At 39.3% G+C, this 16,098-nt stretch overlaps 1 protein-coding gene across 1 annotated transcript in view; it reads left to right on the top strand.

Moving 5' to 3' along the window:
- Positions 1 to 16,098, top strand: part of btaf1 (BTAF1 RNA polymerase II, B-TFIID transcription factor-associated) — a 64,873-nt gene that overhangs the window by 32,731 nt on the left and 16,044 nt on the right. The window contains 4 exon segments of the mRNA XM_034184667.1: positions 9,295 to 9,372; positions 9,483 to 9,612; positions 11,044 to 11,185; positions 13,667 to 13,797. Of these exon segments, the coding sequence (XP_034040558.1) occupies positions 9,295 to 9,372; positions 9,483 to 9,612; positions 11,044 to 11,185; positions 13,667 to 13,797 (481 nt within the window).

Raw genomic sequence — 16,098 nt, 5'->3', positions numbered from 1 at the left:
GTTTACATCAGTTCTATAAAGTTTTAAGAAACAATAAAATGTTAACACTTTTCCTTATAGCAGTTCTGTAATTTCAGAAATGCAACAGAAAACGAAGAATACGACCACGAATCAGAAAAGGTTGGGACTATATGTAAAATGAAGATAAATATACAAATGTTGCACTATTCCCAGTTTCTCCACTCACACCCACAGAGGCCAAAAGTTCTTCCAGAGTTGTCTTTGTGGCTTGTCTCTGTCCAGAATGGACATTTAGTTTTTGAGAACTGCCTACCTGACACAGATTTACCATAAAGTACCACACTGTTTGTATTTCTGAAAGATTGATATCAATGAAGTCTAAGAAATATTCAGTGAGTTGGAAATGTTCATGTTTTCATCCCCTGACATTTCTCAAGAAAACTGGATGGAAGAATTATTAATTCTTACATTTAGAATAAACTGCCCTCTCCCAATCTTTTTTTTTCTTGGAAAATGCTGTAGGCCTTAAATGTAGGAATGGATATATATTAACTAAAAAATAAAGCTGACTACACAAAACATGAAATATATTGGTTTCATACAGTCTGCAGTAAATAGAAGTCAAAGAAAATGTCAGGATCATTATGGTCCCCCACCACCACATTTTTCATATCATCCAAACTTTTCTGATTTGTAGTTGTAAAAACAAAATAAAAAAGAACAATTAAAAACATACAGTTGAACTCTATATAGGGAAAAAAAACATAAGTTATGCTGTCTTTATTCATTCATTTTAAAGATCAAATATGTTTTGTGGCTCTCGAAAAAATTTATTTGTGGAACATGGGCCAAAAATGGCTCTTCTGACAGTAAAGGTTGCAGACCCCTGACCAATTCATAAAATTTTCATCATACTTGCCTGAGAAGCAATACAATTATATAATTTTTATATAATATATAATTGTTGCTCAAAAAAAAAAAACATATTATAGAGCTCGCACAGCAAGAACAGACAAGTGGATTAAGTAACGAGTAAAGACTGTTTGGGCTGCATAAGACAAGCACAAGGCCAGAATTACAGAAAAGTGAAGTATAAGGTGCTTTCACATGAAAGCAGAGGATCATGTCAGAAAAAGTGTTTGTAACTTTATATACATGCAACACAAAATGAAACCATTCCATCATGCTATAGATTTACAAATACAATATTGCTTGAATACATATGCACATGATGTGATGATTAATACAACACTGAGGCTTGCTGTCGGAGGCTGTGAGTTTCCATATATATATATATATATATATATATATATATATATATATATATATATATATATATATATATATATATATATAATATGAACATTCATTTCCTTAAATTCAGATGTGGATTTTTTCTTTTGTTTTCAATATTTCTGTTGTTATATAACTTCATTGCTGCAACTCATTGAAGGGTGACTGCACATTAACCTTCAGGATTTTTGGTTCAGAGCAAAATTCTTGTATTTCTCAATTATGGGAAGTTGGTCAGGCTCTGAATCAGAAAACATCTCCACGTTGTCGAGCTGTCACCAATATGCTTGGCAATGTATATGGTTTTTTGTTTTTTTGTTTTTGAAATTCTGTCTGATCGTTTCTAAACTGTAATTTTATTGAATCATTTAATAAAACATCTCATAATGTCATCAACGTGACACCAAAGTAACCGGACCAAATGTATGCAAACAGTTGTGTTCAAAATAATAGTGTGTTTAAAGAGTTAGTAAAGCTCAAAATCCTTAAAATAGTTTTTATTTCCATGTACACAAATGCTTTGGGAACACTGCACATTCTGTTCCAAATGGAAACATGAAGAAATTTTTTATCACATTTATTAATTAACAGAAAGTGAAGAACAAGGAATATTGGGGTGCTCAAACAAAAGAGCAGTGTCTGCATTTTTCTTTCTGTGACCCTTTTTCTGCAGCACATGTACATGCTGGTTGTAGTTCATTTCACTCTGAAAATCTGAATCAGGTGGGTCATTCCAGACATTGTTCTGAAGAACAGTGTGCTTTGATTTAAAAAGTTTATTGGAGAGGGGAAACATATAGAGAAGACCACAAAATGATGCTCAGGTAAAATGATCTCATACGTATGCTTTAAAATGGCAACCAAAACCTGAAAGATGTGGAAGAAAATGGAAAATTGCCATTCAAATGGCTCAAAGAATAGCCACAATGGCAAAGACTCAGCCAGTGATCAGCTCCAGGGTGATCAAAGGTCTAAGACACCTATATAAAGACAAGCTATGGGCAAGATGCCCCACAAAGTCCCATTGTTGAAAAAAATGACGTGTGCAGAAGTAACAGTTGGTCAAAGAAAACATTGATTGGCCTAAAGAGACATGACGCAACATTTTGTGGACTGATGAAAGCAAGATTGTTCTTTTTGGGATGAGGGGTCACAGACAGTTTGTCAGATGACCCTCAAACTGAATTCAAGCCACAGTACACTGAAGCATGATGGAGCAAGAATCATGATATGGTGATGTTTTTCATACTATGGCGTTGAGCCGATTCATTACAGACCAGGGATCATGGATGTGAAACAGGGCTATAGGGCCATACCAGTGCCCCATTTAGGCCAATCTGACTATCTATCTTGGTTTCTACTGCCAGCCTACGTACAGCCCTCTTACCAAGAGAGCTTCCCCCACAACAAAAACTGTAAGATCATGGCTCATCAGCTGCAGGACTGCTTTGATAGAACTGACTTGACTAACTTTTACTCAGAAGACCTACAGGAGCACACTGCAGCAATACTGGCTTACATCAAACACAGCACCAACACAGTCACCACTGAGAAACTCATCCAGGTGTATACCAACCAGAAGCCCTGCATGATGAGAGAGGTCAACACCCTGTTGAAGGAAAGAAACAAGTCTAGTGATGGTGGTTGTAGAGAATGGCCAGAGCTAACCTGAGGAGGAGCATTAAGCAGGCTAAGTTTGATTACAAGGACAAAATGGAGGACCACCTACATGGCAACAACACAAAACCGGTATGGCAAAGAATAAAATCCTTTACCAACTCAAAGGCCAACGACACATCAGTTATAGGAGATGCTGTGATGGTAGAGGAGCTGAATTTCTTCTTCGCACATTTTAAAAAGTCACCTGAGGAGGAGGTGGCACAACCTAACGATAGCAGAGCATGAAGTGAGGCATTTGCTGAGGGTAGTAAACCCCAGGACCTGATGTCACTGAAAGGGTGCTGAAGGACTATGCTAATCAGCTGGCTGGAGTGTTCACAGCAATCTTCAACCACTCCAGGCCCAGGCAGATCCCCCCCCCCCCCCCCGCCATTATTCCTATCCCCAAAAAGACCACCATAAACAGTCTAAATGATTTCCATCAAGTTGTTCTCACTCCAGTCTTCATGAAATGTTTTGAGAAACTGGTGAGAAGTCGCATCATGTCCAGCCTTCCACCCTAATTCCACCTGCACCAATTTGCGTACATGAACAACCAGTCAACTGAGGATGCCGTAGCCCAGTACTCTACAAAACCCTCACACACCTGAGGACATAGGGGAGCTATGCCAGGCTCCTTTTCATAGACTACAGCTCGGCCTTAAATATCATCATCCCATCCAGACTGGTCTGCAAACTATCCACCTTCGGTTTCTCACTTCATCTGCCTCTGGTTAAAAGACTTCCTGACCAACCACTCACAGAGCGTAAAGCCTGGGTCCCACCGAATAATGAAGGATGAATAATGAGCCACGCAGCATGTTTTCTTTGCTTCAAGAGAGTTTCTTCAACGATCATGGGAGAATAGTGGCCATTAGAGGCATTAACTTCAGTTAACAAGGCTCCTCTGAGCGTGGCACTAATTTCAAGATGTTCAAAATTTAGTAACAACAGCGTGGGGCAGTTTGTGTACAAGTTTCTATGACGACTTAAAGGCATGTGCGTGGTGCTTACGAGTCTGCTAAAAGCGCATTAACCAGGCACCAGGCAGCTACGCAGGACCTGAGAGGCTATTTTTGGAGTGGCTGCCCTCTTGCGCACACAATTCCACCTGCTCTGTGTGCTGGATGCTGTATATAAAATAATTATTTTGTAGCAGATCATTTTCTGCCAAACCTTGGATGTTGAAAACACCTCTAATCACTTCTGGAATCACAGAGGACTGTTTCATCTGGACACTTCTTTCTCCTCTATTTCTTGCTCCATGTGGAATGTATTTTGAACAGCTTAAGCTAACTATTTTTGATGTTTTTATAGCTTGATAAAACAGTTCCTAGCTGTAAAAGTATGGCTATAGTTGATTTCATATCTTGTTAATGGATCCGCTGTGTGTGCGCACTGAGGCAGTGACTCATCACACTCCAAATGAGCATTTAGGCAGAACGCCAGCTCACAAAAGAGCTATTTTTAAAGTTAAAGTTGAAATTTGGATGACTGCGTGAAAGTGGATGTGTGTTTAAACCCGCGGAAGAAATGACTCCAGTGAAGCCACTAAAAGCAGCGCAGAGCTGTGCAGCCACACAGGAGAGCGCGCAAAAGACCAATTTTGAAGACATAACACAAAGTTAAAAGTTGTATCACGGTGACTTGTAAGCTGCGGAAGAAATAAAGAAATGTATATATTTTTTGAAAGTGATCCACGGGTGTATATAATTAAAGCGTCCACCTGATTCTGTATGCAGAACGCCACCACGCGCAAAAGAGCGATTTTGCAGAAATAAATGGACAAATGCAAAGTTAAAAGCCAGGGAAAAAATAAAGCCAGCAAGCCACGGATGGAAAGGAAGCCAGTGAGAAGGAGCACAGAGGCGGCTCTCCAGGAACGGACAACAGCAGTGCGCGCGCAAAAGAGCGAAGTTGCAGAAATACACGAACAAACAAAGTTAAAAGTGGGATCACAGTGTGTGCTTAAAGCCGCAGAAGAAATAAAGCCAGTGAGCCGCAGAGCCAGCGAGGAGCACAGAGGGGGCTCTCCAGGAATCCTTGGTTCGGTTCTAGCTGGTTTGGTGCATTACAGGTGGACAGCAGCCTGGCGCTCAGTGCACAACCGCGGGTCTGTACTGGAGCATCTATTTTTGGACTGCATTTAAAAAATGTGACATCTTTAAATGCTTCTGTGAATTGAAAACCCACACTTTAAAGGGACCAGATGTGGGAGGGCTGGAGGTTTGTCACAGCAGTAGCTCCACAATTTGAGTCCTCAAGAACGACATGGCAAGGAGGCTGCTGGTGTCCTACCGGTGCTCCATACACAGTGTACTGTCATACTGTATCTCTGTGTGGTTCACCAGCTGCACTGCAGGAAAGAAGGCAGTGCTCCAGGGGCTCATCAGCTCAGTCCAGAAAGTCATCAGCTGTGTTCTCCTCATCCTAGAGGAGCTCTGCCACCTCAAGAAAACCAACACCATCCTGAAGGACCCATCTCACCTGCATACCACCTCTTTGAACTGATACTGTCAGGCATGCGCTACAGGGCAATAAAAGTGCACACAAACTGACTAAAAAAAACTGTGTGTCACAGGGCTGTCCCCCTCATAAATGAGAGCCTGAGATAAACACCTCCTACTCATAAGACAATCTCCCCATCCTTAGATGAATTCATCACATTCATGATGTGAATTTCAATTAATTTTATTTATACAGTGCCAAATCACAACAAAGCTGCCTCAAGCCGTTTCACATGAGTAAGGTCTAACCTTACCAACCCCCCTGAGCAAGCACACAGGCAGGACTAGTAAGGAAAAAGTCCCTCTGATGATCTTGTGAAAGGAACCTCAAGCAGACCAGACTAAGAGGGATGACCCACTGCTTAGGTTATTCTAACCGTTACATAGTTTTTGCAAAGATCTACCAAGCTGAAGAAAGAGCAAACAAGAAAAAAAAAACAAAATGGCATCAAAAGCAGAGTTCATTGTTGATGTAAGCATGCAGTCATTGGTGCCACAGGTAGGGCATCATGAGGAGTTAGGTCTGGTGCCCTGAGGTGCAGGGCCATCATCCATCCATTGCCTTGTCACTTTCACTTGGTAAAAGCTGTCTTCAGTGAAGACTGCATTCTAAAAGCAGGCTGCAGTGGATTAGAGATGTCGCCCTCAGCAAGGTGGTCCACAGGCCGCTGCATCAGCTTTAGTTAGGGTATCTTGCGGCTAGTCCAGCGTCCATGATGTCGCCTTAGTGCCTTGTACAGAGAGAAAAAAAGCAGAATCAATCAGCTGGAAATGCTGCACCTAAGGTATGGGCTCACCAACAGTAACTTTACAGAGAACCATAGAGAATGCTAAGGTGATCGTCGGCAGCTAACCCCGAGCTTCACTAACAGACCCAGAATTTAAATGAAGTTGGGCTGTTCCATTATTCCATTCCATAATTTGAATTAAAAGGATACGAAGCACAGTTCATTACTATGCCAGTATACTAGTTATATGAGCGGGGAGAATAGATGCAACTTTAGTCTGGGCTTGAATGTCTCTACGGAATCTGTTTTGTCAGCAGAGATGATTCTACAAAAGACGCACAGTAAGAGAAGGCCTACAGACTTTTTATTCACCTTCGGGACAAATTAGTCCTGTGCCCTGAGAATGCAGAGCATAGGCTGGTGTAATTAGGTCTATGCAAAAAAAAGTCTGTGCAGTAATAATGATCCTGTGCAATAAAGTCAACGTAGCGGTGTCAGCTCAGGTGAAATAGTTCCAGTGCAACAGTTTATTCTTTATCTCTTATTCTTTCTTATATATTTATTAATTTTATTTTATATGTTCTATCTCTTAAGAAATGTTTACTTTACATTTACTGTCTGCATGCTCTAAGCACCAGAGGAAAAGGCTGCACTCAATTTCATTGTGCTTATATAATGACAATAAAGCTATTTTATCTTATGGATCAGTTTGAATAGATCAAAATACTTGAAGAGGTCATGTTGCCTTATGCTGAAGAGGAAATACCCTTGAAATGAGTGTTTCAATAAGACAACAACCCCAAACTCACCTGGACCAACAAGATTAACATTATGGAGTGGTCAACCCAATCCCCGGACCTTAATCCAATAGAAAACGTGTTGGGTGATATCAAAAATGTTTCTGAAGCAAAACCAAGAAATGCAGAGGAACTCTGGAATGTAGACCAATCGTCCTGGGCTGGAATACAGGTTCACAGGTGCCTGAAGTTGGTCGACTCCATGCAACACAGATGTGAAACAGTTCTCAGAAACGATGGTTATACAACTAAATATTAGCTCAGTGATCACAGCAATGCTAAATCTTCAAGCATTTTTCAGTTTGTACAATAAATGTTTGACTTTGTAAAGAAAAATGCTGACTTTTTTTTTTGAACAGCCTAATATTCCTTTTTCTTCACTTTCTGTAAAGTAATAACAAATTGAATAAAATGTTTCCCGCATTTTGATTTGGAATAGAATGTGTAGTGTTTTCAATGCATTTGCATGTATGGAAATAAAAACTATTTTGAGCTTTACTCACTTGTTTAAACACACTATTTTCAACTCAACTGTACATGAACCTTGACTCAGACCTTCGGGTGTGAAAATGCCCTTAAGTGTTATTTTGGGTTTTCTCAGTTATGTATGATCTTTAGTTTACAGTTGCTCCTGATTTAGAACCTGACAGGGCTTAACAGGAACCTTGTCTGCGCAACACTGGCCAGTGAATGGTTCTATCAGGCTAGAGCTCCATGCCCCTCTGGCCTGACATGGGAAGTTAGTTCTCAGGCCCATTTAGAATGAACTCTAGTCAAAAATCAGTGACGTTTCTTGGGCTACAGAAGTGTTTTTGCTTGATTTAAGATGAAACCAGATTCTCTGTTTGTAAACCTTTCCTTCCCTCTGTGAGGCAACCATGCTAACCACTAAGCCACTGTGCTGCCAAAGAGGTGACAAAGAACCTGATGGTCACTCATGTCAGAGCTCCAGTATTTCTCTGTGGAGAGAGAAGAACCTTCCAAAAGGACAACAATCTCTGCAGCAATCCACCAATTAGGCCTGTGTGGTAGAGTGACCAGATGGAAGCCAGTCCTTAGTAAAAGGCACATGGCAGCCTGCCTGGAGTTTGCCAAAAGGCACCTGAAGAACTCTAAAACCATGTGAAACAAATGAAAAAAAAAATGATCTGGTCTTATGAGATAAAGATTGAACTCTTTGGCATAAATGCCAGGCATCGTGTTTGGAGGAAACCAGGCACCATCCCCACAGTGAAGCATGGTGGTGGCAGCATCATGCTGTAGGAATGTTTCTCAGCAGCAGGAACTAGGAGACTAGTCAGGACTGAGGGGAAAGATGAATGCAGCAATGTACAGAGACATCCTGGATGAAAACCTGCTACAGAGCACTCGTGTCAGATTGGAGCAACGGTTCTTCTTTCAGGAGGACAATGACCTTACGCACACATCCAAGATATCAAAGTAGTGGCTTCTGGACAACTCTATGAATGTTCTTGAGTGGCCCAGGCTACTGGACAACTCTATGAATGTCCTTGAGTGGCCCAGCCAGAGCCCAACCCTGAATCCGATTGAACATCTCTGAGAGATATGAAAATGATTGTGCACCGACGCTCCCCGTCCAACCTGATGGAGCTTGAGAAGTGCTGCAAAGAGGAATGGGTAAAGCCCCCCAAAGATAGATGCGTCTCACTTGTGGCGTCATGCTCAAGAAGACTTGAGGGTACAGTTGCTGCCAAAGGTGCATCAACAAAGTATAGAGCAAAGGGGGTGAATTTTTCTGCACGTGATTTGCAGATGTACTGTAAGTTACTTACCATGCGGCAAGTAGATTTGGAGCCCCCCCACCCCCAACTTGCCTATCTTGTCAAGTGACCTCAGGCATTAGCTTAAATCTGAGGGTGTTAGTTTTTGTCATCCTTTCCCCAACTGTAAAATGGAACAATGCTCTGATTCTTCATTTAGACCCATACATGCAGCCGGTGCTTCCTCAATGAAACCATTTCTGCCTTTTATTAATAATGTTAATAATCTATGCTTTTTGGACAGTAAGGGGAAATTGAGTTTGGCACATTTGAATCAAGGTGACTGTCTGCAAATCTATATTAAAAAGCCTTAGGTGGGTCAGCTGCAACCATTACTAGAGGATAATGAAGACATTTGGTTTTGCTTATTTGTTGTTCTGATGCAAACTGTCTATGTACAATACATGCCACACTGTAGATCTATTGTTTTATAAAAGACTTTGCGCATACTTTGTCAGTGGAAACATTTCCAGCAGTTGTGAAAAGGTCAAACATACATGCACACTATCCATTTCATACATATCTTTACATTCATGATAATGAAAATAATTAATGTTCATTTTTCCAGGTTGCAACATCAAGTGAAAAAGCACAATCTTGTTGTAGCCTTGTATGATGTTGTACGAAATGACATCGACTTTTTTAGGTGAGTGCTATTTTATTTCTAACTTTATCTAACATTTTATTTCTGTTTATGATTTAGAGGTTGAAGTTTTGTAGTAATGTGGATTTCCTGTTTTTGTTTTTATGTCACAGAAATATAAAATTCAATTATTGTATTCTTGATGAGGGTCATATCATCAAGAATGGCAAAACAAAACTTTCCAAAGCTATTAAGCAGCTGGCTGCCAATTTCAGAGTCATCTTGTCGGGAACACCCATTCAGGTAAACTGGATTGTTCACTGAATAAACCGAACAATGCTAGAAGATTTAGATTTCCTGTGAATCACTGAACTAATATTTAGATGTATAACCACTGTTTCTGAGAACTGTGTTTAGATGTATAACCACTGTTTCTGAGAACTGTGTCACATCTGTTTTGCGTGGAGTTGACCAACATCTGGCACCTGTGAACAGGTATTCCAGCTCAGGGTTACTGGACTACATTCCACAATTCCTCTGCATTTCTTGGTTTTGCCTCAAGATGAGCATTTTTGATGTCACTGCCCGGTTTTTCTATTGGATTAAGGTCCCGGGATTGGGCTGGCCACTCATAATGTTAATCTTCTTGGTCTGGAACCAAGATGCCGCTCACTCACTGGTGTGTTTGGGGTCATTGTCTTGTTGAAACATTCATTTCAAGGATATTTCCTTTTCGGCATAAGGTGACATGGCCTCTTGGAGTATTCTGATGTATTGAACCTGATCCATGATTCCTGGAATGTGGTCTGGTGTGGTATGAGAAACATCCCCATATCATAAAGCTTGCGCCACCATACTTTACTGCCTTCACAGTGTACTGTGGCATAAATTCAAATACCCAGAAATAACAAGCTTGCTTTCATCAGTCCATAAAATGTTGCGCGATTTCTCAATTTGGCCAGCCAGTGGGTTCTTTAACGAATTGTGACCTCTTCAGCACGTCTTTTTTTCTCGCTCTCTCTCTCTTTCTCTGGGGGGGGCTTGCTGCCCATAGCTTGGCTTCACATAGGTGTCTTCTAATTGTTACAGTACTCACAAATAACTTTATACCTTCTTTAATTACCCTGGAGATGATTATTGATGGAGTCTTTGCCATTCTGTCTATTGTTTGATCCATTTGAGGGCAGTTTTCCATTTTCTTCCACATCTTTCTGGTTTTGGTTGGCTATTTTTAAAGCATTTGAGATCATCTTCGCTGAGCAGCCTATCATGTTCTGCACTTTTTATGTTTTCCCCTCTCCAATAAGCTTTTTAAATCAAAGTACGCTGTTATGCTGTACAATGTCTGGAATGACCCATTTGACTCAGATTTTGAGTGAAATGAATGAGCTACAACATTTGCTGCCTTCATCCTTGAATAAGGGTCACAGAAAGAAAAATAGGTTTTTGTTTTTCTTATTAACAGCCTAATATTCTTTTTACTTTACTTTTTTATAAAGTAATAAAATGTTTTGATTTGGAATAGAATGTGCAGTGTTCTCAATGGATTTACGTGTATGGAAATAAAAGCTGTTTTAGTCATTTTGAGCTTTACTCATCTTCTTTATTATTTTGAACACAACTGTAATTTTTCTAAACTTATTTTTTCTTTTACTATTTACTTCTCAGACCATGACCACTGAGACTAATATGCCATTTTCTCCCTCACTGTTTTCTCTGGCCATCCTTCACCAGAACAATGTCCTGGAGCTTTGGTCTCTGTTTGACTTCCTCATGCCAGGCTTCCTAGGAACAGAGCGACAGTTTGCTGCACGTTACGGCAAGCCTATTCTGGCCAGCCGTGATGCCAAAAGCTCCTCACGGGAACAGGAGGCGGGTAGGTCAGCTTCTTGTCACTTCTTTGCAAAGGTACAGGTAATTATGGGGATAGAGATTATTTTTGTATTGTTTTTTTCTAACTGTGTATTACTAGAGCTGTGAAAACAAATTTTATACACCCTGCAAACAAAAGATTTCAGCAACATACAGGAATCATGTGTCCATGAGTCTGGTCAGCACAACTCCTCCAAATCAGTTTGGTGGATTCTAGTGAAGGTTCACGCAGTTGTAGTACACCAGATGATGTCTGTGATGCAAAATCTTGTCCAACATCTTCAAGGAGAGAGAATTGTATTCAGGCTATTTTAGATTAATCTGAGTAGAGAAACAAGTAGGTTGCATCTGATCTTATTGAGTCAAAGAGTGGAAACTAAGATGTCTATGCAGGGCTGTGAAAACTCCGGGGATTCCGCGGATTTCATCATGGGGAGGGTGGGTGGGGGTGTTAGTGTTGTACTCTTTAATTATGATCGTTGCTGAGTTTTTAAAATGCTTATTGCAAAGCATTCTTTTTTTATGACATCATGCAAGTTTTATAAGTCCGCGAACACTGATCTGTGTGTTAGATACAAATCAGTTTCCTCGGATCTGGGGAGTTTCAAGGAGAATAAATGCCACTCTAAGCTTGGCTGTTACGACAGTTGTCGTAAAGCGGGACTGGTTGGTTGCTGAGGTGACACTGTGTGGCTCCTGTGCGAAGCTTAGCTAAACGTAGCATGTGGACATCGCAAACTTTTAGAACTTGCAAGTTTTTAAAAGAAGAATTTTGCAGCATGTCTGTGTCACAGAGCGACGTCAGACAGAGCGAAGATGGCGAGAAAGACAGTTTGAAAAAGTCTAAGGACAAGAATCCGTGGAATTGTTGCTGGCTTCATCAACACACCTGAAAGATAAACGGGAAAAGCGAACTGGTAAGAATTTTTTTTCTCTCTCTGGAAAATAAACATTGTACTGTTCAAACAGGATTTCAGAAAAGATTGTGCCTTTTTTCTTTAATTAATCAAGACTTTCTTTCATTGGAAAAAAAAAAGACATTGTGGATTTGAATGAATTTAGGCTACATGAATTTATGCAACAATGTAAATTGTTTTTTATTAATGTAGACTTTTTTCATGGGAAAAAAGACTGTGGCTTTGAGTGGATACAGGAATTTACACAAGAATGTGTGGCTTTTTTACTATAAGGTATGTTATTGATATTTTACCATGACTTTTAAAATATTCTACAATCGTTAGCTGTTGTTTTTGACATGGTTTAACAATCTTTTCAGTCTTCATGAATTTCATGTAATTTAATTGTTCTGAGTTAATGCCTAATTTGGTTTACAAGTAAAAGGAAAATCATTCCAGGTCCGACTTCCACGTCATATTCTGTTATTTCAACATGATCATTGACAGTTCAAATGAAAGGTTGAATCTAGGATCATTTAAATATGCACTAATTTTGAGATGTGTTCTTCCAGGAGATGTTGAAAATGTATCAGTAGATGACAATTTAATTTGGTTTCTGGGTCCCCCACAAGACCCTAGACCCCGTGCATGAAAATGTGTTCCTCTGGTCACAGCGTCTGGTTGTTCAGGTTACCAGCTGAAGCAACCTGAATATATTTTGTAAACACAGAATCAAAAATGCAGAATGTATTTTGTAAAGACAAAATACATTCACAAAATAAAATTGGCCCTGTGATAGGCTGGCAGCCTGTCCAAGGTGCACTCTGCCATTCGCCCAGTAACCATTAGGATAGGCTCCAGCTTCCCCATGACCCTTAATTGAAATAAATGGGTATAAGAAACAAATGAATAAATACATTTTGGTATTTGATATTGTTTTTCCTCACTTGGCCTACTTGTTTTTGTTCTTAGGTCTGAGTTTTATCTCCGTTCTGGCCATGTGACTGCTTATTACAAAGACTTCTTTCCTGTTGGCTTCTGTTTGTGCTTGACCAAGACCATTTTGTTGAGAATAATGAATAAATTAATTTGTTGGATATATTTTTGTTAGTGGGCTTAAAATATGCTGCCTGTCAAATTTGTATTACTTGGTGATTCCATGTGCAATTATACATATTTAGATTCTTTGTCGTAACAGGTACAATGAAAGGTAAGGTGCAGGCTTGTCAGTGCAGTTATAAACCTGAGTAAACTACATGTAGCCTTCAAAGGTCTGGGGAAGAAAAGAAAATAAACATAAAATTTAACAGAATGAAAAAGGTATGTCCAGAGCGCAAAATGAAGAAAAATATTTGTACATAGTAGCAAAAAGAGATTACATATAAAGAGAAATGTATGTACAAAACTATAGATATTTCAGTGGCAGTGGATATTGCACATTAACAAATATTGCACTCATTTCAAGTGTGACGTGATGTGGCTATTTGGTTCCAGTGGCATTCATAGCTCTAACATATTTATAATTAGAACTACTAATTTTCTCTTTGTGTGTTGTAAGACAAACCTCATGCTAATCGTATTCTTTCTAGGTGTCTTAGCAATGGAAGCCTTACATCGACAGGTATTGCCATTCTTGTTGAGAAGAATGAAAGAGGATGTTCTCCAGGACCTTCCTCCTAAAATAATTCAGGACTACTACTGCAACTTGAGTCCTCTTCAGGTACTACAAAGCCACTACCAAATATTTAAAAGGCAGTCTCACTATCAGTTACACTCTTTCACAGATAGATATGCTTATGGGCATTTGTACAGTAGTGTTCAGAATAATAGTAGTGCTATGTGACTAAAAAGATTAATCCAGGTTTTGAGTATATTTCTTATTGTTACATGGGGAAACAAGGTACCAGTAGATTCAGTAGATTCTCACAAATCCAACAAGACCAAGCGTTCATGATATCCACACTCTTAAGGCTACGAAATTGGGCTATTAGTAAAAAAAAAAAGTAGAGAAGGGGGTGTTCACAATAATACTAACATCTGCTGTTGACACTGCAAACTCAAAACTATTATGTTCAAACTGCTTTTTTAGCAATCCCGTGAATCACTAAACTAGTATTTAGTTGTATACCCACAGTTTTTTATGATTTCTTCACATCTGCAAGGCATTCATTTTGTTGGTTTGGAACCAAGATTTTGCTGGTTACTAGTGTGCTTGGGGTCATTGTCTTGTTGAAACACCCATTTCAAGGGCATGTCCTTTTCAGCATAAGGCAACATGACCTTCAAGTATTTTGACATATCCAAACTGATCCATGATACCTGGTATGCGATATATAGGCCCAACACCATAGTAGGAGAAATGTGCCCATATCATGATGCTTGCACCACCATGCTTCACTGTCTTCACTGTGAACTGTGGCTTGAATTCACAGTTTGGGGGTCGTCTCACAAACTGTGTGTGGCCCTTAGACCCAAAAAGAACAGTTTTACTCTCATCAGTCCACACAATATTCCTCCATTTCTCTTTAGGCCAGTTGATGTGTTCTTTGGCAAATTGTAACCTCTTCTGCACATGTCTTTTATTTAACAGAGGGACTTTGCGGGGGATTCTTGCAAATAAATTAGCTTCACACAGGCGTCTTCTAACTGTCACAGCACTTACAGGTAACTCCAGACTGTCTTTGATCATCCTGGAGCTGATCAATGGGTGAGCCTTTGCCATTCTGGTTATTCTTCTATCCATTTTGATGGTTTTCTGTTTTCTTCCACGCGTCTGTTTTTTGTCCATTTTAAAGCATTGGAGATCATTGTAGATGAACAGCCTATAATTTTATGCGCTTGCGTATAGGTTTTCCCCTCTCAATCAACTTTTTAGTCAAACTACGCTGTTCTTCTGAACAATGTCTTGAACATCCCATTTTCCTCAGGCTTTCAAAGAGAAAAGCATGTTCAACAGGTGCTGGCTTCATCCTTAAATAGGGGACAGCCAATTCACACCTGTTTGTTCCACAAAATTGACAAACTTATTGACTGAATGCCACACTACTATTATTGTGAACACCCCCTTTTCTACTTTTTTTTACTAATAGCCCAATTTCATAGCCTTAAGAGTGTGCATATCATGAATGCTTGTTCTTGTTGGATTTGTGAGAATCTACTGAATCTACTGGCACCTTGTTTCCCATGTAACAATAAGAAATATACTCAAAACCTGGATGAATCTTTTTAGTCACATGGCACTACTATTATTCTGAACACTACTGTATGTATCAATGGATCAAACTGAGACTTTTGTCTTTTTTTCATTAATTGCTATACAGGTGGGTCCACAAATATTTGAGCATGATACATTTTTTTCGTGTACATTTTTTTTTTCTCTACACCACCACAGTGTATTAGAAATGAGCCAGCCAAGATATGTTTGTATTGTAGACTTTCACCTTTAATTCAAAGGGTTGAATAAAAATGTTGCATAACCATGAAGAAATTGTACACATTTTTTAATGTACACAGTCCTCCCTTTTTTTGAGAAACTACAAGTTATTGGCAGTTTCATGGCAAATTAATGGGGAACCTTGGATTTTATTATTTTGTTCATTTATTTTTTTCCCATTCTGGGCTCTGTTTTCAGGTTTTTGTTCTTTTCGCTATTGACAAACTTGATCATAATTGGTCCAGTGATGAGCATAAATACTGTCAAGGGCTAAAAGGATACACAATAGACGCCTGTGACACAACAAAAAAACCTTTAAAAAAAAAAAAAAGTAAAAGAAAAGCTTCTTGTTACTACCACATGAGTGTAAATTTATTGTACCAGTAAATCAAAGGAAACATGTACAGTATGAGTTTATATCCAAAAATCACCAGGCCAAGCAGAATTACATCCCATAGTGCCACCTTAATTGATAATATATTCAGCAATGATATTGAGAATAACACTGTGAGTGGATTATTAATCAATGACATTAGTGATCATCTACCAGTTTTCATCGTTTATAATAGAAACCATCGGCGGAATCAG

Source organism: Thalassophryne amazonica, chromosome 13 (genome assembly GCF_902500255.1).
Source record: "Thalassophryne amazonica chromosome 13, fThaAma1.1, whole genome shotgun sequence".
NCBI lineage: Eukaryota > Metazoa > Chordata > Actinopteri > Batrachoidiformes > Batrachoididae > Thalassophryne > Thalassophryne amazonica.
This window is presented reverse-complemented; position numbering and strand designations above follow the sequence as displayed.